The sequence below is a fragment of the Aureobasidium pullulans genome (assembly GCF_000721785.1).
Source record: "Aureobasidium pullulans EXF-150 unplaced genomic scaffold scaffold_39, whole genome shotgun sequence".
Taxonomy (NCBI): Eukaryota; Fungi; Ascomycota; class Dothideomycetes; order Dothideales; family Saccotheciaceae; genus Aureobasidium; species Aureobasidium pullulans.
In genome coordinates this window covers 123,985-146,254 of record NW_021941059.1, presented here as the reverse complement: position 1 = coordinate 146,254, position 22,270 = coordinate 123,985, and the positions used below count along the sequence as shown (strand labels likewise).

The following is a 22,270-nucleotide window of genomic DNA, read 5'->3' as shown; positions in this document are numbered from 1 at the left end:
TCCTCCTACTCACACTGGCCGTTTGTTCTTGCCGTTTGTGCTGTAATCTCCTACACCAAAACATCTCACGCAATACGGAGGCTTCAGGGTTCGCGCCTGAGTGTCAAGCGTAATCGATTGTTGACCATCATGGTACCCACGAGTAAGTGCATATCGATACAGCGGAAAAGAAGAAAACCAAGCAACATGACTATCCGGCACATCATGGATATCGACAAGCGACGTTGTCAGTTGGAATCGCAAGAACTAATCTCTATCTTTTGTGACAGCGCCAGCAATCACTCCTCACGTGGCAGGTGGCCTCACCGTCCTGTTTACGATTATCTACATTGCTCCTTTCTACCTTTCACCTACACTGCGGAGCAACTCCATCGCGAATCGTAACACGCCTTCCGTCATTCAGGCCCGCATCCGCGCTGTGGTCTGGAGCTGTGTAACCAGCGTAGTCATTACCGTCTGCGTGCTCTCCTTTAAGGGACATGTCGCCCCACGGGAGGTGCTGCATCTGCTTGGCGTGTACCCAGTGAGTATCATCGATACTGCCAAGTCTTTTCTACTTGTAGCCATCCTCTTTGCTGGTCCCTTGTTTGAAAGAGCCGTCGTCGAAGGGGAGTGGAGAAGCTGGGGAGCTGTCACGGTCAAGGAAACGGTCTACGATGATTTGATAGGATGGCGTAACCTCGTGGTTGGCCCAGTAAGCGAAGAACTGGTGTTCAGAAGTCTCGCAATTTCCCTGTTCATACTGGCTCAGGTAAGTACATGTTCACATCTGCCGAACTACATCACCGGTCGTCTAAGAGCTGACTATCATTATCAGACGTCCGCTCGCCGTATAACGTTCACGTCACCGCTAATTTTTGGCGTGGCTCATGTACATCATTTGCACGAGACAATCAACTCTTCACGCCGGCCAGGAGCAAGTTATCTAAGCACTGCTCTGACGCCTTCGGTCATACTGCCTGGCTTGATCCGTTCCGTCTTTCAATTCTTCTACACGTCATTGTTTGGATTCATCGCGGCTTTCATTTACTTGCGGACGAGCTCTCTTATAGCATGCGTCCTTGCTCACAGCTTCTGCAACTGGATGGGTCTGCCTAGATTCTGGGGTCGCGTCGGACAAGAAGTCGGAGAAGAAATTTTAGACCAGTCACACAATGCTGACGGTAATGTTGCCGATGCCTTGCAGGCTGGTACAGACGACCAGCAGCTGTCCATCATCTGGACGATTGCATACTACATCATTCTCTTCTCAGGCGCCATTGCGTTCTGGAAACTTCGATGGTCATTGACACACAGTGATTCGGCCTTGACAGAATTTTAAATAGAAGACTATCTGTGGCCGTGCTCTAAGTCTCTTCCTCGCTGGCACCCACCACGGGCGCAGCTTCCGGCTCCCAATCGTCAGTCAAAACAGTCAGGATACCTGTGACTTCCTTGCAATGATGCGACAACATCTCCTGCATGTCGTTATAATCGCTCCTTTGCAGCGTGCCCCACTTCTTGCCAGGAGGCTTGAACTTATGTTTTTCCCAGACATAATGACCAGTGGCCACAAAGATCTTGGACGCATCTCTGTACCAGCGGTCCAAGAAGTCGTCGGTTGTGGACTTGTAGGATGGCAAGGTACACTCGTCGGAAATGAAGCCAATGACCTTGGTCAGCCTCTCTCTGCATCTGTCGTTCTCTTTCAAGAAATTGACAATGCTTGTGTATGCCTTGCCGATTCCCAACATGAAGATGTGCTTCGATTCACTCAGCCTACGCAACGATCAGCATTTATGTCTTCAAATCACAAGGCCATCTCGGATTCTTACTCAATGTAGTTGTCCCAAAGGTATTTTGCAAGCAGTTGGGTCTCGTCAATGGTCTTCTTTCCGTCGATTTCTTCCGCATGCTCGTGGGTTTCTTCAAGGTCTGTGAGATGTTTGGGCACATTGACATCAATCACGGCGAAGCCTCGATCGTAAGCCCATCGTATATATTGCTTTACAGAATCAGTCTTTGCACAGTGTCAGTGGACGTGGTCGACATGTGATTGGGATGAAATACTTACCAGCCATGTATTGTGAAGCTCGAGCCTCTGAGTCCTTGGATCGGGTGTGCCAACAAGGTCTGGAGGGTCATGAAATATGACCAGCAACGGACGGCTTTCAGAATGGTTCGAGCTAGAAATCACGTTAGCCACGGTCTGCCAAGTTGGCCAAATGTACTTACGTCGCCAAGACCTGATTTGTGAAACTCCTTGATGTCTTGCTGTGCGCGATGAAGAGATCTGACATGCCCAAGTTTTCCCACAGCCAGCCAGCTTGATACTCCCTGACAATGTCGTGAATCCGCTCGCCTTCTGTTTGCTTGATGCGTTTAGATGGATCCTTGGGGTACAGACACGGCCAGTACTTGGCTTGCTGACGCAAAACTTCCTCGATGCTGTCCACGCCAGAAGGTGTGGGTATTGTGGTCGCAAGTCTTCCAGGTGGTTCTCCCATTAGTGTTCTTGTGACTGCAAGAGCCGAAACCGCAATCGACCTCAAGTTGTAACCTCCTTCAAGACAGACAGCGACCTTGCCATCAGCCAAAGACATAAGCATGTGCGTCATGTGAGCATAGCCAGCTGGTGACACATGACATTTCCCAAGCATATCACCCTCTGCTGCATCAAACCCGGCAGAAACCACAACCAGATCCGGATCGAAGTCCTGTGCAATTGGCATCACAATCTTCTGGAAAGCGAGCACATAATCTGCGTCCGTCATGCCTGCTGTTCTCCAGGGAATGTTGATGTTCTTGCCCAGGCCAGGCCCTTCACCACAGTGAAGATGGTCACCCTTTGGTCCAGCAGGGTAGAATTTGCCCCCTTGGTGGACATGAAGGGAGATATACAGCACGTTAGGGTCGTTGTAGAATGCCTGTTGTACGCCGTTGCCATGATGTACATCCCAGTCGAGAATGAGGACTTTACGACATGTGTCTTTGAACTCGTTCTGGCAGGCTTTGACGGCGATGGGTACATTGTTGAATAGACAGAAGCCCATCGGTTCGTCATGTTCGGCATGGTGACCGGGAGGTCGGATTACTGCAATCGCGTTCTTGACATGTTCATTGAGAATACCCCGACAAGCCTCGATCGCACCTCCAGCTGACAGCCTTGCGCACATTGGGGAGTTCTTGGATAGATAGATACTATCCATTTGAGAACCGCCGTTGTGAAGATCTTCGTTGTCCCAAAGTTCTAGACTGATGACGAACTCCCAATGTCGCTCCGAGTGCACCGCGCAGACCTCCTGTTTGGTGACGAACCTCGTCGGGATCCTTGCAAGTACCGAGGGTGCCAGACTGACTGTGCTTGGATCGTCGACCAAGCCCGCATCAACTAGTTCTTTGTATATCGCGTAGATCCGCCGTGGGTCTTCTGGATGCACGCCCTGGTTGACTTCTGGGCGGACCTCCACATGGAACCGCATGCGGACATCGTACACGAGGCCAGTCTGAGAGGTTGAATAAGGCAGCTGCTCCAAAGCTGGCTTTGCTGTAGTCGTCATTATTTCTTGACGAAACGATGGTGATCTTGAGTGAGCGACTCGGTCACCATTTGAGAGCTTCTGATGTTTTGTTTGTGCAACTGGAGATCTCATGTCTAGCACAAAAGGATCCATATTTATTGTAGTTTCGTGGACCTCTGTGGTGTCCATCACATCACCATCCATAAGATGGTCAGGGATATCCATTGTGGTGGGTGTAGTTCGTCTTATGGATAGCACATTTCACAATGAGAATTTGCTTGATGGCTGTCAGCAAACTGCGAAAATGTTTGTTAACAATGAAATGATGTGATTGCTATATTGAGCCATAAATGAGAGGAGGGTGAGAGTAGAGGTCACGTACGTCGCTGGCGTTTGCCGCTTGTAGGTAAGTTGGCAATCTCAAAGTAGTGATGAGTGGGTGTTAATGAGACGGATCCAGGCAGGAGTCCAATAATAAAGCGATGTGACATGTAGCTGCTTAGAGTACTAGCATCTGATGCGCGTTAAGTGATAGGTAGACAGCGCGTCCTGATGCGCGGCATCTTCCGGAATAGGCAATCCAGTACTGACCGAGCACGGAGAGTAAAGGCAGGATATCCCTCTCCAATCAGATATCACTTTCACTTAAGCATCATACAGTATTATTGGCCGGTCGGGCCTTCCTTCTGATGCTTTTCACTCACTCGATTCACGAAGTGATGCAAGATCAGTGGCATAGTCATCCCACTTTCTTCCAAGCACTGAAGTATTCTTCTAAATTGGTACCAACATCGTTTATAGACGATTCACAACCAAGTAGACTTTCAATAAGCATCAGAGATCACTTAAAGTATAATTGAAGCTCATTCCAGTATTTTAAAATACCACAGAGATGGCAGACATGGTCGGGAAGGATCCGTTGGAAGAAGGTCAGGGTGCTTCTCTAAGCTTGGATTGACTTGGTCTAATCAAAGGCACCACCACGGCCGTAGCCAATCAGCGTAACACATTCTGATTCAAAGCATCAGATTTCGATCGATCCAGAGGACTGCTCAAGCAAGCAAGCAATCAATCGCAGATTAATGTTATTCTGTGTAGTGCTATCTTCCAAGGAGGTAGTGGTGAATGCCTGTCAAATGACTGTACCTGATAGTGCCGGTCACTCTGCATCTCAACGTTGTGATAAAGTTGAGCGCCTCTCTTTCGAAGCACGTATGATCCAAGCTCGGACTCGGATGCATTGTATGGTGTGACGGCGTTCCGTGAATAGATATTTTGTTGCTTATATTTCTAGGGGCACAAAATCATTGTTAAGATCTGACTTCGGCCTCCGAGCTTATCAACATTGCTAGCGGAATGGTTCCATAATCTTAGTAAACTTCCCGATCTGTGAGGACTAATGCAGGTTAATGTGTACTAAATTGCCAATCTAGACTTTGTCAGCGGGGATCGAAGACCCGCAATTAATTGTGAGTTAAGCTGGGGTAAACATTGTATATATTCTCTTGCCATCCCTGCCAACTGCCGGTTCTTTCTTCCATCCACTCAATTCACCTATATTTGTATTATCCAAAGCTTCTGCTTGACATATTTCAAAATGGCACCCAAAGTCGCTATCGTTTTCGTACGTTCCAATGCACCTGGCCATCATGGTCAATCTTTTTTTGAGCTCGAGCTCGGACCGCTCCAAATGGAATCATCGGACTAACATTGATGTAGTACTCGATGTACGGCCACATCCTCCAGCTCGTCGAGGAGGAGGCCAGAGGTATCAGAGAGGCCGGTGGTGTTGTCGACATCTACCAGGTCGAGGAGACCCTCTCCGAGGATGTCCTTGCCAAGATGCACGCCCCTCCCAAGGTAAGAAACGACACTCAAGATCGATCAATGCAATGATATACTGACATTGTATGACAGGCCAACTACCCCATCCTTTCCGACCCCAAGACCCTTGAGCAATACGACGGTTTCCTCTTCGGTATCCCCACCAGATACGGCAACTGGCCCGCACAGTTCAAGGCCTTCTGGGACAAGACTGTAAGCTGCAGCGCTATATCCCAAAGCTCTTGACATAGCTGACAATCTACTTCAGGGTGGCCAATGGCAGACCGGTGCCTTCTGGGGCAAGTACGCCGGTGCCTTCGTTAGCACTGCCACCCCCGGTGGTGGCCAGGAGTCTACCGTCATCAGCGCCATGTCGACCTTCGTCCACCACGGTATGATCTTCGTTCCCCTCGGCTACAAGACCGTCTTCGGCACTCTCGCCGATCTCACCGAGGTCCGCGGTGGCTCCCCCTGGGGTGCTGGTACTTTCGCCGGTCCCGACGGCTCTCGCCAGCCCTCTTCCAAGGAGCTCTCGCTCGCCTTCGAGCAGGGCAAGGCCTTCTGGCAAGCCCTCACCAAGCAGAACTTCACATGACTGCATGGTGGCGCCGCGGGTGCGGAGGCCAACAACAGACAGGAGGCCGTCGGTGGTGGTGCACCCGTCACCGAGCCCAGTCAGAATGAGCAGAAGAGCACTACACAGCCGCCCAAGCAGCAGACTTCGACCGAGCCTCAGCACAAGGAGGAGCACGACAAGTCTGGTCCCTGTGGCTTGCCCGTCAAGTGCATTCTTTCCTAGAGTCTGATATCCCTCCTGCGTTGTTTGGTAGTTCTAGATTTGAATAATTATACCCCCTTGTTTTCGACCCAGCATCTATACTTCAAAGCACTTGCTAGCTTGTGATCACAACCAATGATGATATAAGTTATAAATGAGGTATGTCTTTTGTGATAGGAGCAATATGATGTTATTTTCTGTTACTTAAAAGGCTGTTTGCAGAGCAAAATACTTGTACTCGAGTAGTTCCTTCCAATTTGTGCGACAGGCACAATATTAATGCCTTGATGCCTCGTCACGTGTTCACGAGCATGTGATCGTTCATTCACTTCTGGTCGTCAATCAGCTTGGCAACCATTGCAGACAGCTTGCCGAGCTTGTTGTTGGTGTTGTTGATGCTCACTTCCATGCTGTTGAGTTTGTGGATGATCTTGTCGAACTTGTCAAGGTAGGCCAAGCTTGCGTCATGCTGAGAGTCGATCACCTGTCCCTCCTCTTCGTGTGCAGGACTTTGTCACGCGCATGCTGTAGAAATGCACAATGTTTTTAACATCAGTGCAGCCCTCCACTGAGAGTGTGACAGGGAGGAACTCTCAGAGGGTTGTTCTCGCTGTTGTTGTTGGGATGGAGGAATCCATGGTGAGGGGCGTTTGAATAGTTCTTTTGGCAGGGTGTTACAAGAGGAAAGTGCATGTGAGGAGTTCATTCCCTTTTAAATCAATGGAGGAAGGAGCAATAGACTTATCAGACTCATCAGACTCATAGTGTTATAGGCAGCGACCATAGCACGTGTGAACGCCAAGATATGACACAGTTGATAAGGAGGCAACAAGGTAAATCCCAATGTTATCGAACATTGCATTTATCAAGCTCTGATATTATTAGTCGTTAAGCATCTAAGATTACATGTGGTTGAGTGTGCAACAAGCACTCTGGATCATGGCCGGGCGCCGTTTTTTGTACCACCTTTCCCTTCTGTGAGGACGCCAATGAGCTGTTGTATCTTTTGATAGCAAGTGAAGCAGAGCCATCTGACGGTCGGTCTCAGAAGCACTTCTTAGGCTGGTGTTTTCCTTCCATTGAAGATATGAAATAGACATAATAGTCAAAGGCTTCAGCTTCCGGCGAGAGCACCCGCGATCTGCAAACTCAGATCGAGAATAGTCAGGTGCTCATCGCTGCCGTCGATCAATCTTTTGTCTGTCTGGGAGAAGGACATGACAATGCGGTTCTTCTTCGGATTGTCGATCGAGTCATCCATGAGGATTTGTTCGTAGAGTTGTGAGACGAGCTGTGTGGCGCTCCAGCCTTCAGCGACCAAGTCCTGAACAACATGAGAAACGGCATCATAAACCGAGATTCTTGTGTTAGGCTGCATGGCTTGAACGAGACGGCTGACAGTTCGGTCAGGGACGACGCCAGCAATCTCTTCCACGCTACGAACAGAGACTGATTTAGCTGTGGCTTGGTCGTCGACGTCCATGGCATCATCATCAGGCTTTGATTGTTCTGCACCAGCAAGACGAGCGGCCGACTGCAGGAACGTAATGGCCTTTCGCAAGTCACCCTCAGCGCAACGGATCAGAGTATCGACAACCCCATCGTCAAGCTTGACCTTCTCCATTGCGGCGATGTTTTCCAATCTCTTGCGAGCATTGCTTCCGTCTAAGCTCTTGAATCTGAACTTGCTGCATCTACTGGCCAGTGGGTCGATGATGCGAGTAACGTAGTTGCAGATGAGACAGAAGCGGGTGATCTTGCTGTAGGTCTCCATGGTACGACGTAGGGCAGATTGGGCGTCTTGAGTCATGGAGTCTGCCTCGTCAAGGATGATGATCTTGTATGGAGGGCAAGGGTACTTCTTGCGGTACTCTTCTCCAGCGGGGCCGGAAGGAGGATTTGAGAGTTGCATACGGGCAAAGTCCTTGACCTTCTCACGAACAATGCTAATACCACGCTCATCTGAGGCATTGAGCTCGAGAACACGAGTCTTGATGAGCTCAGGGCCGTACAGTTGTTTTGCAAGAGCGAGGACGGTCGAGGTTTTGCCAGTACCGGGAGGACCATAGAAGAGCATGTGTGGGAGGTTTGCGGATTGTAGGGTTCGGCGAAGGACATCGACAGTGTGTTCTTGGGACGAGACGTCATCGAGCGACTTGGGACGGCTGTGACAAAGTCAGCAGATGCTAGGTGATGGGTCAAAGCAGTAACCGACTATTTCTCGACCCATGGTTGCAGGCGATTATCGACTTTAGGACCGGCAGCTTTGGAGGAGCCCTCGCCTGATGCACCAGCAGCAGCAGCGGCTTTGCGAGCCTTGAGATCGAAAAAGCTGGCCATACTTTGGTGTGATTGATGTGTCTGATGAATTGGTAGACGAGACTTGACGGCGCGACAGACGAGGCACACGCGTTGCAGCACGCGGAGCTTCAATCAAGTCTCAATGGGGAAACACCCGCCCAGACTCTCCCGATCTCCCGAACGTGGCCGGCGTCATACAGACATGCAGATGCAGATGCGCATGCGACTTTGTCTCGACCATTTGCTTTCTTGTACTTGTATGTCTGTCGCACATGGTCTCGGAATAATGCTCGTGGCACGACACAGCAATACATGATAGTCCGGAAATGAACCATGCGCCCGCCTCGTCGCTCTCGACCGACAATGCCACCAGGAGAGAGCGCGTCCAGCGCAACAAGGCCACCTTCAACAAGAAGAGAGACGCCTTCCTACAAGACCTGGTTCGCAATCTCGATCTCTTGATCTATGCACAGCTATCCACCGTCTATTACATGGAGTGCGCCCAATTCCACATCCTCACTCATCTCACCCTCCCACTAACTCTCCCACAGCTGCTCCTTCACACGCTTCCTCGTGCGCGCCGTCATCCAGTTCATGTTCCTGACCCCCAAGCCTGCCTTTCTTCCTGAGCCACCCCATCCCAGGCCATATCTTGGTGCCATCGTTGGCTCAAACTTCTTGATCATCCTTCTACATATTCTCCTTGTCCGTCCCGAGGCTGGCGAGGCCACCAGAGGTTATCTCCATGGCGGCCTGGCTATGGACTTTATCGGCCAGAAAGGGCCTACCTCAAAGTTCCATCTGGTACTCCTGGACATCTTGATACTGCTCATGCAGCTCATCCATCTGGCCGCGACTGTCACCCGTCAGAGAGTCAAACAACAGGCATCTACCACAACCACTCCTCCAACTGCCGTTCAAAACCACGACTTCGAGGAGCGAGGTCAACACAGATCCGATCATCAGCCTGTCGACCAAGAACTGCATTCGCTCAACCCCAACAACGACCAGCCCGAAGAAGCCGAGTCTAACACTCAGCCAGACGAAGAAGCCGACGAGAGACAGGCTTTGCTGGCCTCGACTGCGCCTCGCACAGACTCGTACATCTTCGACGCCTTCAACAGCGGTGAGATTATGATTGCGGATCTGAACCTCTTCGACGTGATCAAAACACAGCTCAAGGAGATGCGTGACCCCGTTCAAACGACGGGCACGGCTCCCTCTACGGCAGGTGGTCTACGTGCGAGACTAGCAGACCGTAGTGCCTTCTTCCGCATGCGTGTCGGTGATCGTATTTTCAATGTCTAGACTCGGGCCTGATGTATCCAGCAAACCGTCCATCGTCCCCCCAGACTCAACCCCGCCTTCGCCTAGTCACGGCTTTGGAGAACGTTTAGCCTTACCGACACTTGAATAGAATTATGACGCCACGAAACACATCGTCTGTAACACCTTCTTCATTCATCTGCTGCGTACGTGTACCTGTGTCTGTGGCTACCCCAGTTTCTGACGGCAAGGCCGCCGGATCCCGAAGTGCAAATCTCTTTCCTGCTGGCAGGGCCGGCTTCCGGTCGGTCAGCAGCTCTCCACGTGCCATTGTCCGTTGAATTTGCACCATCTTGCGCCTTGCCTGTTTGCTGGTTTGCGTGATCGTGACATGGAATGACAAAGAAGTTTTTTCGCCTTCTCTGCCGCCATCTGGGCAACAGACGTCAATTTTCATTCGTATCACACAATGCCACGAACCTGCATTGGCGGTACTACTCTGCCAAGGGCTTGCTTTCGACTTCATCTTCTCATCTCCTCGGTGGTCGCTTCTCAGCTTTGCAATCCAGGACCAACCCCTCCCCCTAGCGCTTCGTGATCAAACCACCGTCCTGGGTACTTTTAAACTACAATGGACCGTTTGATCAGGGTGATTGAAAAATAGCTCCGAGCGGGCGTCACGAGGTACGCTCTTTGTTGCCGAATGGCTCTTGGCCCCGGATCTTTAGATTTTTATGGGGTAATATGGGGGTAACAGAAATCCAAAATCAGTCGTACGGAATGCGCAAGTCACCAAGATTTTTGAATCATCCACCTAGTTGTGACTAATACCTGCAAGCCCTTTGCGATCCTTTCGCACGTTTTGCTCATTACCTCTGCTATGGTTCGATCGTTCCACGTGAACACCTGGTGTAGACGTCCGTGTAGTCCGTTGCTTGAGGGGCACATGAGTTTTTTCTAACGTAAGGACAATGCACCTTTATGGGGAGATATAGTCCTGGTCAAGTCCTTTTCTTCATGTCCTGCCTTCTCCTTCTGACTCTTCCAACATCTATCCACTCTCACTTTTTCATAATAGCATAACAGTTTGTTGAAGCTTTCATCACTGTACTGCTACATCAACAACATGCACATCAACGAATTACCTGTGGAGATACTCTCCTCTATACTCGACTATGCCGCTCAGATGAATGCCGAGATTGGCGTTCAATACACCTTTGGCCTCACACAAGCTCCTCTGCCCATCTCCAAGACACCATTGACCAGATACATCAGAGGACCTGTCCAGCCCGAAGCACAGCGCTGGGATGGAGCATCTGCTATCCGTGGTGTCTGCAGGATGTGGCACGACTGGGCCCTTCAGAACACCATCAAGACCGTATCGATCCGAAGATGGCAAGGCTCGGAGCGATGGGCTGAGATTCCAACTCGCCGCAACTCTTACGGAGCTTATGAGCTTATGAGTAAGCCCAGAGGCAGCGCAGTGTATCGTGATCCCTTTGGCTTCCTCAAGAGCGCTGTTAAATTCTTTTCTCAGTTCCCAGATGTGGCGGGCCAGGTCCGCCGCATGTTCTTTGACGGTTTCCACACCGTTGAGACAGACCGCATGATCTTCGCGGTCCTGAGAAGCTGTCGTCATCTCGACTCTATCAGTGTGCCATGGACGCTTCTACGACACGGAACTGCACAGGACTGGATTCATTTGCTTGGAATCTCGTCCGAGGACGATGTTCCTCTCAAATCTCTTGAACTGAGAGCTACGTGCCTTGCTAGTGCGCAGGAGAAAGAGTGGCTGGATGTCGAAAACACTCACCCACTTGCCAATCCTCGCGTCAACTTCGCACACCTCAAGCGCCTCAAGATCTTCGGCAACACCAGTTTGATGCCCATAGATGACGAAGACATGTTCAACATCGCCCGTAGCGCAACCAACCTCGAAGAATTCCACCTCACCAATCTCTCCACAATCACAATCGCCGGAGTGATGGCCATAGTCAACTCCTCAGCAAACACCCTCCGCGTTCTCGAGCACTCTCCTCGCTCAGACGACGGCTTTTTCCACCCTCACCCTGGTCATCTCTCCCCAGACACTCACGTCTGCGACTCCTTGGCTTCTTGCCCTCGCCTCAGAGACCTCTCCATCTCCGTACCCAGTATGTGCGCCTGCCTCTTCTCCCACGAAGACGTAGTCTGGGAAGGCGAGTGCCAGGTCCGTGCCCTCGAACTCTGCGACCGCGACGACAGCAGCACAAATGAATCCCACCGCGCCCAACAACTCCAAAGATCACGCCGCCTACGCGACGTCCTCGAATCAGCACGCACGCTGATGCAAAACCAGAAGCGCAAGCGTAGAGAACTTGACATCGAGCTCTTCTTCGCCGACTGCATCTTCGATCCCGCCGAGAGGGTCGTCCACGGTGATTTCTCCTTTGCGGAGGTCTCTAGCAATGGCGCTTGGCCTATGCATTATGAGACTTCTGCCAAGGGGCCATATGGATCTACCGGTGTCTATGGTAAGACCGAGAGCTCGTGGATCTGTGTGGATGAAGATGAACTCATCCGTGCTGTCGAGAAGAACTGGTTCAGACTTTGAAGAGGAGGCTGGTGTTTCATCTTTTTTTTCTTGTCTCTTTTCTCTTCTCTCCTACTCTTACTTGTTGATGCTGTTTGACACATTGACGAGACCCACGATTCCTGCTGTTGCTTTCTAGCGAGCCCTGCTTCCACTCCACTACTATGCATTCAGCGAGGACAAAAAAAGTTGCTTCTGTTTCTGCTTATTCCGATCATGATTGACATGGAGTTTGATGATGGTGTATTATCTTTAGCGTCGTTATTAAATCTAATATTCTTTGCTTGCTACTAAAAAGATGTTGTTACAAGAGAAATCAATATGCTGTAGATCGTGAAATCTCGCGATGTGAAATGCCGCTTAGCATGCTCTTCAGATCTTTTAAGTCGACTTCTTGGCAGCTTCCAAGTGCCATTCGAAGACCTTTCTGAAGATACCCTTGCCCTCCTTCTCAATCACATCGCCGTGGCAGGAAATGATGCGCTCAAAGTCCCACTTGTCAATCCTGGCGATGCTCTGGTTGAATGCAGGTCTATCTCCTGAACTGACGCCGTACCAGAGGAACCTCTTCTGCCAGATGGCCGATCCAGCCGTGTTGTTGATCTTGCACATCAGCTTGGTGAGAAGGCCAGCCGTAGGGCTGATGTCAGTACGCGAGTACTGTTCGGTAGCCGGCAGATTGAACATCAAGTCGGCCTGAATCAACGTCTTCGAAGGTCTGTGGTTGAAAACCAACTCCTTGTTCTGATGGCCGTGCACATACTCGGCGTCGAATTCACGATCAAAGGCCTCATCGATGTTCCAGCTCACATTGTCTCTCGGGCGAAACAGGTTCGTCCAGGGCAACGGCTTCTTCTGACTTTCGCGCTTCTCTTTCAACACATCTGGGCCGATGAGTGTGGAGCCCGGGAAAGCCTTGTGCCAGTCGTCCATGAAGATGTGGTGTTCGGCGTCGTTGGCGACGATGTATTTGACGGCTCCGAGTTTGTCGACGCGACTACGGACCTCATCGGTAAGGGCGACGGGTGAAAAGACGGCTACGCTGCCATTCTGCAGACGAACTGAGACGCGTTAGCTAAAGAGTATGGCAATGAGCTTGAGAAAACGTACCCAGCGTGCCACGACCGCCAATGTTTATATGACCGAAGCGCGAGAAGGGTAATGAGAGTGTGACAACATCCGGCGTGATGTTGCGAATAACCATGACCTTATCGGGGTTTGGCGGAATGAGCTTGCTTGTCATTTTGAACGTGGTGATGTTGTAGTTGTCTGGTGTGGTGCTAGTCGCTCTTTCCGATTAGGAGATCTGTTGGCGTCGTATATGGCAGTGACGAATTTCGATAAATATGAGAACAATAATATGAGAACTATCAGGAATATGGGCTCCAAGACTCTTTAAAGATGTTGCGAAACAGAATAGAAACCCCAAGCCTATCCGCCTATGGCCTGAGTGCTGAGGTGATGACTATGACGCACTCTGCCGATCGCGCCTTTCTTCTAGAGCCCGGCGAGCCCTTGGATCCGGAACTTCCACATCCGAATGAAACATCAGGGGAACAACTTCTGATGACTCTCGACAGAATTGCGTGGCTGCTTACAGAGCACTTGTCCATGGAAAAGATTACAGACCTGCTTCTAGAAATAGCTTGCGAGATTGGCTGTACTCCTGACAAATTTTGCGTCTTGTTCTTACAGGTCCAGAACGTACGCACATCTCGTACTAGTACACATAGAAGCAAGGCTCGGGGTCACAACTCGTTATCTGAACTGTCGCCTTCTACTGACATGCGCGTATGGGGATAGGAACCACATAGAAACCGAGATTCATGAATATAGACTGCACGTTGAACCAGTTATCAGAAGACGAGGTGTTTTTGACAATCTGTTGCTTGGTCACTGGAAGTCGCACTTCTTCATTGTCTTTTCGGACAAATAGACTGGAACCAGAAATTTCCGGCATTTGGACGTATGTTTGGTGTGGCATCTTGCCAGGCTGAGAGCTCACTTTTGATACGGTTTCACACCCCATCAATCTTCTGTCGGGGTGCATATTCACCAACAGCTTGATTCTCGCACAGACAAAAGTTTTACGAAGGGACGCAACTCTGTGAATTGACTTGATTGGTTTGTAGGGGTATTCTCCTGATGGTTGAATCTTCTCGTCAAAGAATACGGAGGTGTCCGTGAAAGTCCACCAGCAATGCCTGGTGGAGGGCGTGTAGAAAACTACAGCGCGCACTAGAAGTATCAATCTTTGTACGATCCGAGAAGTCAAATTGGATGCGTGCAACTACGCAAGTAGTGTAACCGCCAATGCGAAGCTGAAGCATGCGTATTCGTGCTCTTGATTTTGAACTCAAGTGTTAGCTTCCGACTCGGGCCCACGTTGAACTGCACGATTCAGACGGCGCAGCGTCTCGCTCGACAACGAAGGTGCGATGCCTTGCTGGGCCAATATCAGATAGTTGGCCATGGCGTAGTTCAGCGAATCGACGGGTCCAAGATGGCGGAGTATTTGCAGATTGACTTCGGTGGGAACAGACAGTTGGCCGGTGGTACGTGTTCTTGGGACTGCTGCCTGATGGACAAGGCGGATCATTGTGCACGATGACAGCAAAGGAGCCATGGAGTGTCTGACGAGTAGATGATAGTTTGCAAATCCGAAGGAGAGGAGAGCATCTGGAGCAAGATAGCTCATGATCTCAAGGATGAGTTCAGTAGGCAGCCCACGGAAGAAACGCGGAGGTTGCTGAGTTATCGATTGCATCGTTGATTGGTGGGAAGAATTGTGGTTAGAATCTGGCATTCCGTAGCAGGCGGTTCTCAGTCAGAGTGCTGCTTCTCCTGGACAAAGAGCTGCAACTTGGCCCATGCGAAACCAGATAAGAACCAACTAGCAACAGCCAGCAGAATGATGTAGGCGGCTGTTGGTAGCAACGACTGAGGGAAGACGTTCAGAAGGTATGGATCGAGGACTGTGAAGTGATTAGTTACAGGACGACTGAGTTCATAAAGTTCGAGAACATACTGATATCAACGTCGACAGGTGGAGGGTACTGCATCAATTCTTTGTTGGTGGTATAAAAACTGGCCACCGACTGAATGCGAAGAAAGAGGGCAGATTGCTTGACGGCAGTGGGTTCGCTAGAGCCGGTCAAGTCCTCTCCGAGCAACGAAATCTGGCGCTCTTCGGCGTAAATACTGAGGTCCTGCAACAAGGCTGGAGAATCGAAGACGTCTGTCACTTTAAATGACTCCAAGAGGAAGTCTGTGGGTTGCTGTGGAATGTGTTAGCCATGTTGTACTGTTGTTTGTATGGTTCTTTGACAATACCGTCGCCGCCCAACAGATGCGCACTTCGTAGCGTTGGCCAGGACGTAGACCCCCTAACAGATACCAAGATGATAAACCACGAGGGTATTCCTCAGTGGGAAATACTACAGGAAGAGCGGTTCGGATAGCAAGTTTCTTTGGTGAAAGCGACACAAGATGCAGGTCTAATAAATTTGGGCGAGCATCTCCAAAGGCTATACTCTCAGGCGCAGTAAAGATTGTCTTTTCCACGTTGGCTATGGCAGGAGCGGCCAGGAAGCATGTGTAGAGCAAGATAGACAGGATGAGCATCATCGATGGGTCAGAGGCAGCAGAAGAACAGATTTGATTAAATGTCCCGGTCGAAGCATCGATCTGAGTGATTAATCAGTCTGCAAGAATCAGTTAGGCAGACTCAGCAGTGATATAGCTTCTTGGACGGGTCATTGGCTGGAGGCTGGGGTGCAAGAAGCGGGTTGAAGAGGGAAGGTGCGCCAAGACCCTAGCTGTAAACAACAACAAGAAGGGTCGTGCTTTCCTCACTTCCCCTTCTCTTGACAAGCAGACCGTTTCTCGACGACCACGCCGACCACCCATTTCCGACCAGTTTTTCGATCACCTCCTTGTCCCATCTCTCGTCCGGTTCCAGGTCATCCACAATGCGTGAAGTCATTAGTTTGAACGGTATGTCGACCTTCCCTGGAGCTCTCGAGCCCACGCGCGCCAGACCGCCCCTTGGCCTGTTTCATCCGCCTATGTTGCTATTGATGCTGACTTTTGATGATAATAGTCGGCCAGGCCGGTTGCCAGATTGCCAACTCGTGCTGGGAGGTGAGATTATACTGCCATTGATTCGACGCATGGCCATTATCGCCTGCGCCGTCTGCGAAAAGGGTCCCGACTGACATTTTGGCTGCCTAGCTCTACTGTCTCGAGCACGGTATTCAGGTACACGATCTTCCTCAAGCTCCATCATCGCGCGCACTCTTGCTGACAAAACACTAGCCTGACGGTTACCTCACCGAGGAGCGCAAGGCCGGCAGCGAAGACCAGGGCTTCTCGACCTTCTTCTCCGAGACTGGTACGCATTGCACCGATCCCTCATCGACCTTGACACGCGAGCTAACATGCCTTCCAAGGCAACGGCAAATACGTTCCCCGTACCATCTACTGCGATCTCGAGCCCAATGTCGTCGACGAGGTCCGCACCGGCACCTACCGCAGCCTGTTCCACCCCGAGCAGATGATCACTGGCAAGGAGGATGCCTCGAACAACTACGCCCGTGGTCACTACACCGTCGGCAAGGAATTGATTGACCAGGTTCTTGACAAGGTCCGCAGAGTCGCAGACAACTGCTCTGGTCTCCAGGGCTTCCTCGTTTTCCACTCCTTCGGTGGTGGTACTGGTTCCGGTTTCGGTGCTCTCCTCATGGAGCGCCTGTCCGTCGACTACGGCAAGAAGAGCAAGCTCGAGTTCTGTGTCTACCCTGCTCCTCAGGTCGCCACCTCGGTCGTCGAGCCCTACAACTCCATCCTCACCACTCACACCACCCTTGAGCACTCTGACTGCTCCTTCATGGTCGACAACGAGGCCATCTACGACATCTGCCGCCGCAACCTCGGCATCGAGAGACCTAACTACGAGAACTTGAACAGATTGATCGCTCAGGGTATGCATTCCTAAGCCGCCATGACTCTGTCACAAGAACTAACCACGCACTCAGTCGTCTCTTCCATCACCGCCTCTCTCCGCTTCGACGGTTCCCTCAACGTCGACTTGAACGAGTTCCAGACCAACTTGGTCCCCTACCCCCGTATCCACTTCCCTCTGGTTGCCTATGCTCCCGTCGTTTCGGCTGCCAAGTCTGCCCACGAGGCCAACTCTGTCCAGGAGATCACCATGTCCTGCTTCGAGCCCAACAACCAGATGGTCAAGTGTGACCCCCGCAACGGCAAGTACATGGCCACCTGCCTGCTCTACCGTGGTGATGTCGTCCCCAAGGACGTCCACAGCGCCGTCGCTACCCTCAAGACCAAGCGCACCATCCAGTTCGTCGACTGGTGCCCTACTGGTTTCAAGATCGGTATCTGCTACCAGCCCCCTCAGAACGTGCCCAACGGCGATCTCGCCAAGGTCAACCGCGCCGTGTAAGTTTGATCCGTGAAACATGATTGAAATGCCCGTGCTGACTGTCAATTTAGCTGCATGCTTTCCAACACCACCGCCATCGCCGAGGCTTGGTCAGCTCTCTCTCACAAGTTCGACCTCATGTACTCAAAGCGCGCTTTCGTCCACTGGTACGTTGGCGAGGGTATGGAGGAGGGCGAGTTCTCCGAGGCCCGCGAGGACCTTGCCGCACTCGAGCGCGATTACGAGGAGGTCGCCGCCGACTCTGTCGAGGGTGAGGAGGGTGTTGAGGCTGAGTACTAAGCGCATAAAACCGCTTTTGGCTAGCGGCCGACTTTTCGTATCATCGTGTTTATGAAAACCATTGTGGTGTGGTTTGGGGAGCCTTCAGGTCCGGTAGAAAAAAGGACCACACTCATGTTGAAATGCTTGTGTCTTTAATACAGCGACTTTACCGTTTACTTTTTTTTCTGATCACGTCTTTCCAGTCCGCCCCATTTCAATCTTCTACGTGATGTCAAAGCATATTGCGACTCTGGGTGACAAGTTATTGAGCTCTTGTGCTCCGTACAGCTCGAGGTATTAGAGGTTATGCTTTCCGATACAGACAAGCAACCATCAGACAGCCAGGGTTTGATTGAATTGTGATTTCAGGACGTATGATCGACATGATCGTTCCAAAGATAAGCTCGAAACACGATTTCAAGGGGATATGAGGTTCTATTCAGCAAACGCCAATCATTATCTATAATTTTAGATGATAAAGAGAAGGTTGATGATGGAAACGCATGCGTTGGATAAGCAAAGGTCCTGCGCTCGGTATCGATACGCCAGAGTACGGAGTACGGGGTCAAGACGAGCGAGCGCGCGCTGAGGTCGACGTCACAGCAGCACAGCCCGCCTGATCGTCCTTTCATTCGAGAGCGTGACTTTGTTCTTTACAACTTTCGCTTTCCTGTATACCTATATCTTGCAAACCGAGAATTCATCCGGCATCCGGTTTTCTCAACTTTCGTAATACGCACAACCTACAATGCCCGATTCCGAACCTGAGGCCGGCCCTGACAGGGCACCACCCAACCTTCCCATAGGCTGGATCGCGCAGTGGGATGGAAAGTGAGCGCGATGGACACGGGAAATTATGTACAAGCGACTGACACAACATCAGCTCCCGGAAGTACTATTTCGTGCAGATCAGCACCGGAGTCTCGACCTGGGAAGTGCCCACAGAAGCAGCCCCTACAGTGCCGTCGCCAGGAAATACGCCAGCCCAACATCAGAACCCTTTCCCTGCCCCACAAGATGCTCAGGCACAAACAACCCGCGGTGTGGACGGGCAAGAAGGCGAACGTGGACTCGGAGTACGTACTAGCAGACGTCGTAGCCACTGGATAGTACTGACCCAAGACTAGGGCATGGCCATGAACATGCTTCTGAACTCAAACAAGCCTCAGCAGCAGCAACATTCCTCCGGCCTTGGTGGTTTGGCTTCGCAATTCCTCGGTGGTGGCTCGCATTCTAACTCGGGCCACAATCAAAATCAGAGCCACAACAGTGGCGGTGCTGCAGGACTGGTCGGTAAACTCGCTGGAAACTTCCTGGGAGGACAAAACAAGCCGCATGGACAGCAACAAGGTAGCAGCACTGGTAACAGCAGTCATAACAGCGCTCTGGGTGGTCTCGGAAGCCTTCTGGGCGGACAGCAGTCGCATGGCAACACCGGCGGAAGCAGCAACCACAGCAGTGGTATGGGCGGCCTGGGTGGTTTGCTAGGTGGTCACGGCTCTTCGGTTTGTCTCATGCCATGACATGCAACTTGCAGTATGCTAATACTTCTCAGCAGAACCAACAGCAAGGATATGGCTATTCATCTGGTGGATCGTCTCAAGGAGGCACATACTCTGGACAGGCTCCTCCGTCGTCATACAACCCTTCGGCTTCCCATCACTCTTCTCCGGCTCCATACGGCCAATCCACTGGATCATACGGTGGTCCAAGTGGGCAGACCACTGGTACATACGGCACACCTAGTCACAGTGCTCCAGGACAACAACATGGACAATATCAGTCTTCGCATAACACTGGAGCTTCACCCAGCCAGTACGGCGGTCAGCCTTCTCACGCATCTTCGGGCTATCAATATGACCAATACAGCCAGCACCAGCATAACCAGTATGGTGGTGCGCCAAATCACGGTCAGCCTCAACAGAACTCGCAATATGCTGCATATCAGCCCGGCCAGGGAAGTAGTTATGGCCAGCAAGGCGCATCAGCACATGGTGGCCCGCCGCAAGGAGGAGCGTCGCACGGCGGGCCCCAGTACGGGCAATCATCTTATGGCGGACCGGGTCAGGAACAACTAACACAGCACCAGTACAACCAGTACGGTGGAGCACATGAGCAGCTAGGTCAGCACCAGGCATCGCAAGGAGGCTATGGAGGACAGGGTAGTAACTATGGAGGACCAGCACCTCCAGCATGGCGATAGACTGCAGAGGCAGAGGCAGAGGACAGAAAGTCATGCGAGTAGTAGAGAGATAATTCTTGGGATTACTGGGTTGCATAGCGTGCGATCAAAGGGGAGGCGACCAGGCAGCAGCGAATAACAGCCGGTCAAATGTTTCTAGTGATTTCTCACAGCATCCTGATACGAGTTGGCACGTGAAAGAAGGGCGGATGAGACTTTGTCGTAAAATGATGGGTCTGAAGCGTATCGGAAGCGCCACATGTGGCCGTTAAATGACCAAGTACACCGCCAAGAGCGTGGGGAGCAGACAGGCCCTTGTTCGCTCTCACACAGCCAGCACACGTCGTCGTCCCGCCGACTTTAGAAGCATCCATCTGTCCTAACCCCCAAGGACCTCGCTTTACAACCCCGACACTCCCATCGATCCAAGCAAACTGCGCTGTTGCGGTTCTCTTGCCATATTCCGCATCCTCCGCGCGTCATAACAAGCCACCCATTACACCCCAAGAACATCCGCCATCATGAACCCCGAGTGGTATGTCGCCGCCTTGCCCCTCTACTGCTGCTATCCACCCGGAATCAATATACTGACACTCTGAATCTAGAGTATATCCATCTCCCATGTCGCAGTATCCGTCAGCAGCAGCCTCGTCGCCATCGCCCTGATAGTGAACCCCTTAAGACGTGTCGCTCATACAAACTCTCTACAGATACGACTACCTCTTCAAGCTCCTTCTGATCGGTGACTCCGGTGTCGGAAAGTCTTGTCTGTTGCTCCGATTCGCCGACGACACCTACACTGAGAGCTACATCTCGACCATCGGCGTTGACTTCGTACGTCGAAATACCTTCCGCGCCATGCTTTCCCACTGGCCTCGGACTGACAGACCCTCGTAGAAAATCAGAACCATCGAGCTCGATGGCAAGACAGTGAAGCTTCAGATCGTTAGTCCATCTCATACTCGACTTACCTGGGGAGGACTAGTACTGACGAAAACACTCTTAGTGGGACACTGCAGGCCAGGAGCGCTTCCGTACCATCACATCGTCCTACTACCGTGGTGCCCACGGCATCTGCGTCGTCTACGATGTTACCGACATGGACTCGTTCAACAACGTCAAGCAGTGGCTGCAGGAGATCGACCGCTACGCTACCGAGGGCGTTAACAAGCTCCTCGTCGGCAACAAGAGCGATATGACTGACAAGAAGGTCGTCGAGTACAACGTCGCAAAGGTGCGCTTTCCAGATCGACTTCCTACTCTGCCTGTACGAGTACTGATACTACTAAACAGGAATTCGCCGACAGCCTCGGCATTCCTTTCCTCGAGACTTCGGCCAAGAACGCATCCAACGTTGAGCAAGCCTTCTTGACCATGGCCCGCCAGATCAAGGAGCGCATGGGTAACACTACCGTCAACAACAAGCCTACCGTCCAAGTTGGTCAAGGTAGCACCGTCCAGAGCGGCAGTGCCGGCGGCTGCTGTTAAGCTCTTCGCCTCGAAACTCGATACCCAGTCCGCTTCCGCCATCGCACGACGATACCTTGTACTCTCTTGATCGTGCTTGTCTTTACGCCGAAGATATACGAAAACCGATGAAAAAAACCGCCTGGTCGTCTTCCATTGGACTTGTTATGCTGGCCGAGAAGAGCAATTGTCGTTTCTAGCTTTACAACGTTCCGATCTTTATTGCTCGCCCGCGCGTCTACCTAATTGGATTGCACAAGGTACATGAAAGAGGAAAGGACACGACGAATTGCGAGTGAGATGACGAGGGAGGGCGATATCCAAGGTGGAAGGGACTTACCAGCGTCTTGTCCTTTTTCTCAGCAACCATCACACACACAAGGAAAGGGGTTATTACCATGTTTCTTTTTCTTCACGGTGTTATTCGTCTTTTTATGTCTCTTTTAGTTTTACACTCCCCGGTGGCGCTATCAACTGAACTTTCTTCTTTTACACATCTTACAACCTGGTGCGCATTTGCGTTGTGTCGATGACTTGCCATAGGGACATATTTTCTCACTCGCTTGACTTTGAGATAGGTAACTCGGCTCCTGGAATCGCAACGCTGCCAGAGCAATACAAATTCAGAATTAAAGGCCGGTCAGTGCTTCGTTCT

At 51.3% G+C, this 22,270-nt stretch overlaps 12 protein-coding genes across 12 annotated transcripts; 7 read left to right on the top strand and 5 right to left on the bottom strand.

The window, feature by feature from the left end:
• Nucleotides 1-129: 129 nt before the first annotated feature.
• Nucleotides 130-1,663, top strand: M438DRAFT_369885 (CaaX prenyl proteinase Rce1; the record flags this gene model as incomplete). The annotated part of the gene is made up of 3 exons (XM_029908137.1): nucleotides 130-142; nucleotides 270-751; nucleotides 818-1,663. The coding sequence occupies 3 exons, from the start codon at nucleotides 130-132 to the stop codon at nucleotides 1,319-1,321; spliced, it is 999 nt and encodes a 332-aa protein (XP_029755129.1). The 3' UTR covers nucleotides 1,322-1,663.
• Nucleotides 1,277-4,011, bottom strand: M438DRAFT_350120 (histone deacetylase HdaA). Its single transcript, XM_029906555.1, has 5 exons — nucleotides 3,883-4,011; nucleotides 2,215-3,796; nucleotides 2,054-2,165; nucleotides 1,815-1,999; nucleotides 1,277-1,758 (listed from the first exon to the last, which is right to left on the bottom strand). Exons 2-5 carry the CDS (start codon nucleotides 3,723-3,725, stop codon nucleotides 1,347-1,349), a joined length of 2,220 nt encoding a protein of 739 aa, XP_029755128.1. The 5' UTR covers nucleotides 3,726-3,796; nucleotides 3,883-4,011; the 3' UTR covers nucleotides 1,277-1,346.
• Nucleotides 4,012-5,097: 1,086 nt separating this feature from the next.
• Nucleotides 5,098-6,195, top strand: M438DRAFT_409916 (flavo protein WrbA; the record flags this gene model as incomplete). Its single annotated transcript, XM_029910048.1, has 4 exons — nucleotides 5,098-5,124; nucleotides 5,220-5,360; nucleotides 5,418-5,537; nucleotides 5,593-6,195. 4 exons carry the CDS (start codon nucleotides 5,098-5,100, stop codon nucleotides 5,917-5,919), a joined length of 615 nt encoding a protein of 204 aa, XP_029755127.1. The 3' UTR covers nucleotides 5,920-6,195.
• Nucleotides 6,196-6,923: 728 nt separating this feature from the next.
• On the bottom strand, nucleotides 6,924-8,442 carry M438DRAFT_329144 (activator 1 41 kDa subunit; the record flags this gene model as incomplete). The annotated part of the gene is made up of 2 exons (XM_029903234.1): nucleotides 6,924-8,267; nucleotides 8,318-8,442. 2 exons carry the CDS (start codon nucleotides 8,440-8,442, stop codon nucleotides 7,217-7,219), a joined length of 1,176 nt encoding a protein of 391 aa, XP_029755126.1. The 3' UTR covers nucleotides 6,924-7,216.
• Nucleotides 8,443-8,729: 287 nt separating this feature from the next.
• Nucleotides 8,730-9,711, top strand: M438DRAFT_360129 (DUF1746-domain-containing protein; the record flags this gene model as incomplete). The annotated part of the gene is made up of 2 exons (XM_029907407.1): nucleotides 8,730-8,899; nucleotides 8,955-9,711. The coding sequence occupies 2 exons, from the start codon at nucleotides 8,730-8,732 to the stop codon at nucleotides 9,709-9,711; spliced, it is 927 nt and encodes a 308-aa protein (XP_029755125.1).
• A 1,084-nt stretch (nucleotides 9,712-10,795) lies between these two features.
• M438DRAFT_329138 (uncharacterized protein) lies at nucleotides 10,796-12,262 on the top strand (the record flags this gene model as incomplete). The annotated part of the gene is made up of 1 exon (XM_029903233.1): nucleotides 10,796-12,262. One exon carries the CDS (start codon nucleotides 10,796-10,798, stop codon nucleotides 12,260-12,262), a length of 1,467 nt encoding a protein of 488 aa, XP_029755124.1.
• Nucleotides 12,164-13,691, bottom strand: M438DRAFT_329135 (uncharacterized protein). Its single transcript, XM_029903232.1, has 2 exons — nucleotides 13,352-13,691; nucleotides 12,164-13,302 (listed from the first exon to the last, which is right to left on the bottom strand). Exons 1-2 carry the CDS (start codon nucleotides 13,482-13,484, stop codon nucleotides 12,623-12,625), a joined length of 813 nt encoding a protein of 270 aa, XP_029755123.1. The 5' UTR covers nucleotides 13,485-13,691; the 3' UTR covers nucleotides 12,164-12,622.
• Nucleotides 13,692-14,320: 629 nt separating this feature from the next.
• Nucleotides 14,321-15,293, bottom strand: M438DRAFT_156937 (uncharacterized protein). The gene is made up of 2 exons (XM_029899015.1): nucleotides 15,270-15,293; nucleotides 14,321-15,216 (listed from the first exon to the last, which is right to left on the bottom strand). The coding sequence occupies exon 2, from the start codon at nucleotides 15,045-15,047 to the stop codon at nucleotides 14,598-14,600; it is 450 nt and encodes a 149-aa protein (XP_029755122.1). The 5' UTR covers nucleotides 15,048-15,216; nucleotides 15,270-15,293; the 3' UTR covers nucleotides 14,321-14,597.
• On the bottom strand, nucleotides 15,065-15,865 carry M438DRAFT_378580 (uncharacterized protein; the record flags this gene model as incomplete). Its single annotated transcript, XM_029908832.1, has 3 exons — nucleotides 15,065-15,216; nucleotides 15,270-15,519; nucleotides 15,575-15,865. The coding sequence occupies 3 exons, from the start codon at nucleotides 15,863-15,865 to the stop codon at nucleotides 15,065-15,067; spliced, it is 693 nt and encodes a 230-aa protein (XP_029755121.1).
• Nucleotides 15,866-16,112: 247 nt separating this feature from the next.
• Nucleotides 16,113-18,076, top strand: M438DRAFT_369876 (alpha tubulin). Its single transcript, XM_029908136.1, has 7 exons — nucleotides 16,113-16,237; nucleotides 16,344-16,384; nucleotides 16,475-16,501; nucleotides 16,559-16,634; nucleotides 16,693-17,223; nucleotides 17,278-17,701; nucleotides 17,756-18,076. Exons 1-7 carry the CDS (start codon nucleotides 16,213-16,215, stop codon nucleotides 17,982-17,984), a joined length of 1,353 nt encoding a protein of 450 aa, XP_029755120.1. The 5' UTR covers nucleotides 16,113-16,212; the 3' UTR covers nucleotides 17,985-18,076.
• A 638-nt stretch (nucleotides 18,077-18,714) lies between these two features.
• Nucleotides 18,715-20,169, top strand: M438DRAFT_378578 (uncharacterized protein; the record flags this gene model as incomplete). Its single annotated transcript, XM_029908831.1, has 4 exons — nucleotides 18,715-18,797; nucleotides 18,850-19,042; nucleotides 19,094-19,471; nucleotides 19,525-20,169. 4 exons carry the CDS (start codon nucleotides 18,715-18,717, stop codon nucleotides 20,167-20,169), a joined length of 1,299 nt encoding a protein of 432 aa, XP_029755119.1.
• Nucleotides 20,170-20,398: 229 nt separating this feature from the next.
• On the top strand, nucleotides 20,399-21,911 carry M438DRAFT_156537 (small GTP-binding protein). The gene is made up of 5 exons (XM_029899014.1): nucleotides 20,399-20,680; nucleotides 20,859-20,982; nucleotides 21,046-21,093; nucleotides 21,155-21,382; nucleotides 21,442-21,911. The coding sequence occupies exons 1-5, from the start codon at nucleotides 20,670-20,672 to the stop codon at nucleotides 21,634-21,636; spliced, it is 606 nt and encodes a 201-aa protein (XP_029755118.1). The 5' UTR covers nucleotides 20,399-20,669; the 3' UTR covers nucleotides 21,637-21,911.
• Nucleotides 21,912-22,270: the final 359 nt, after the last annotated feature.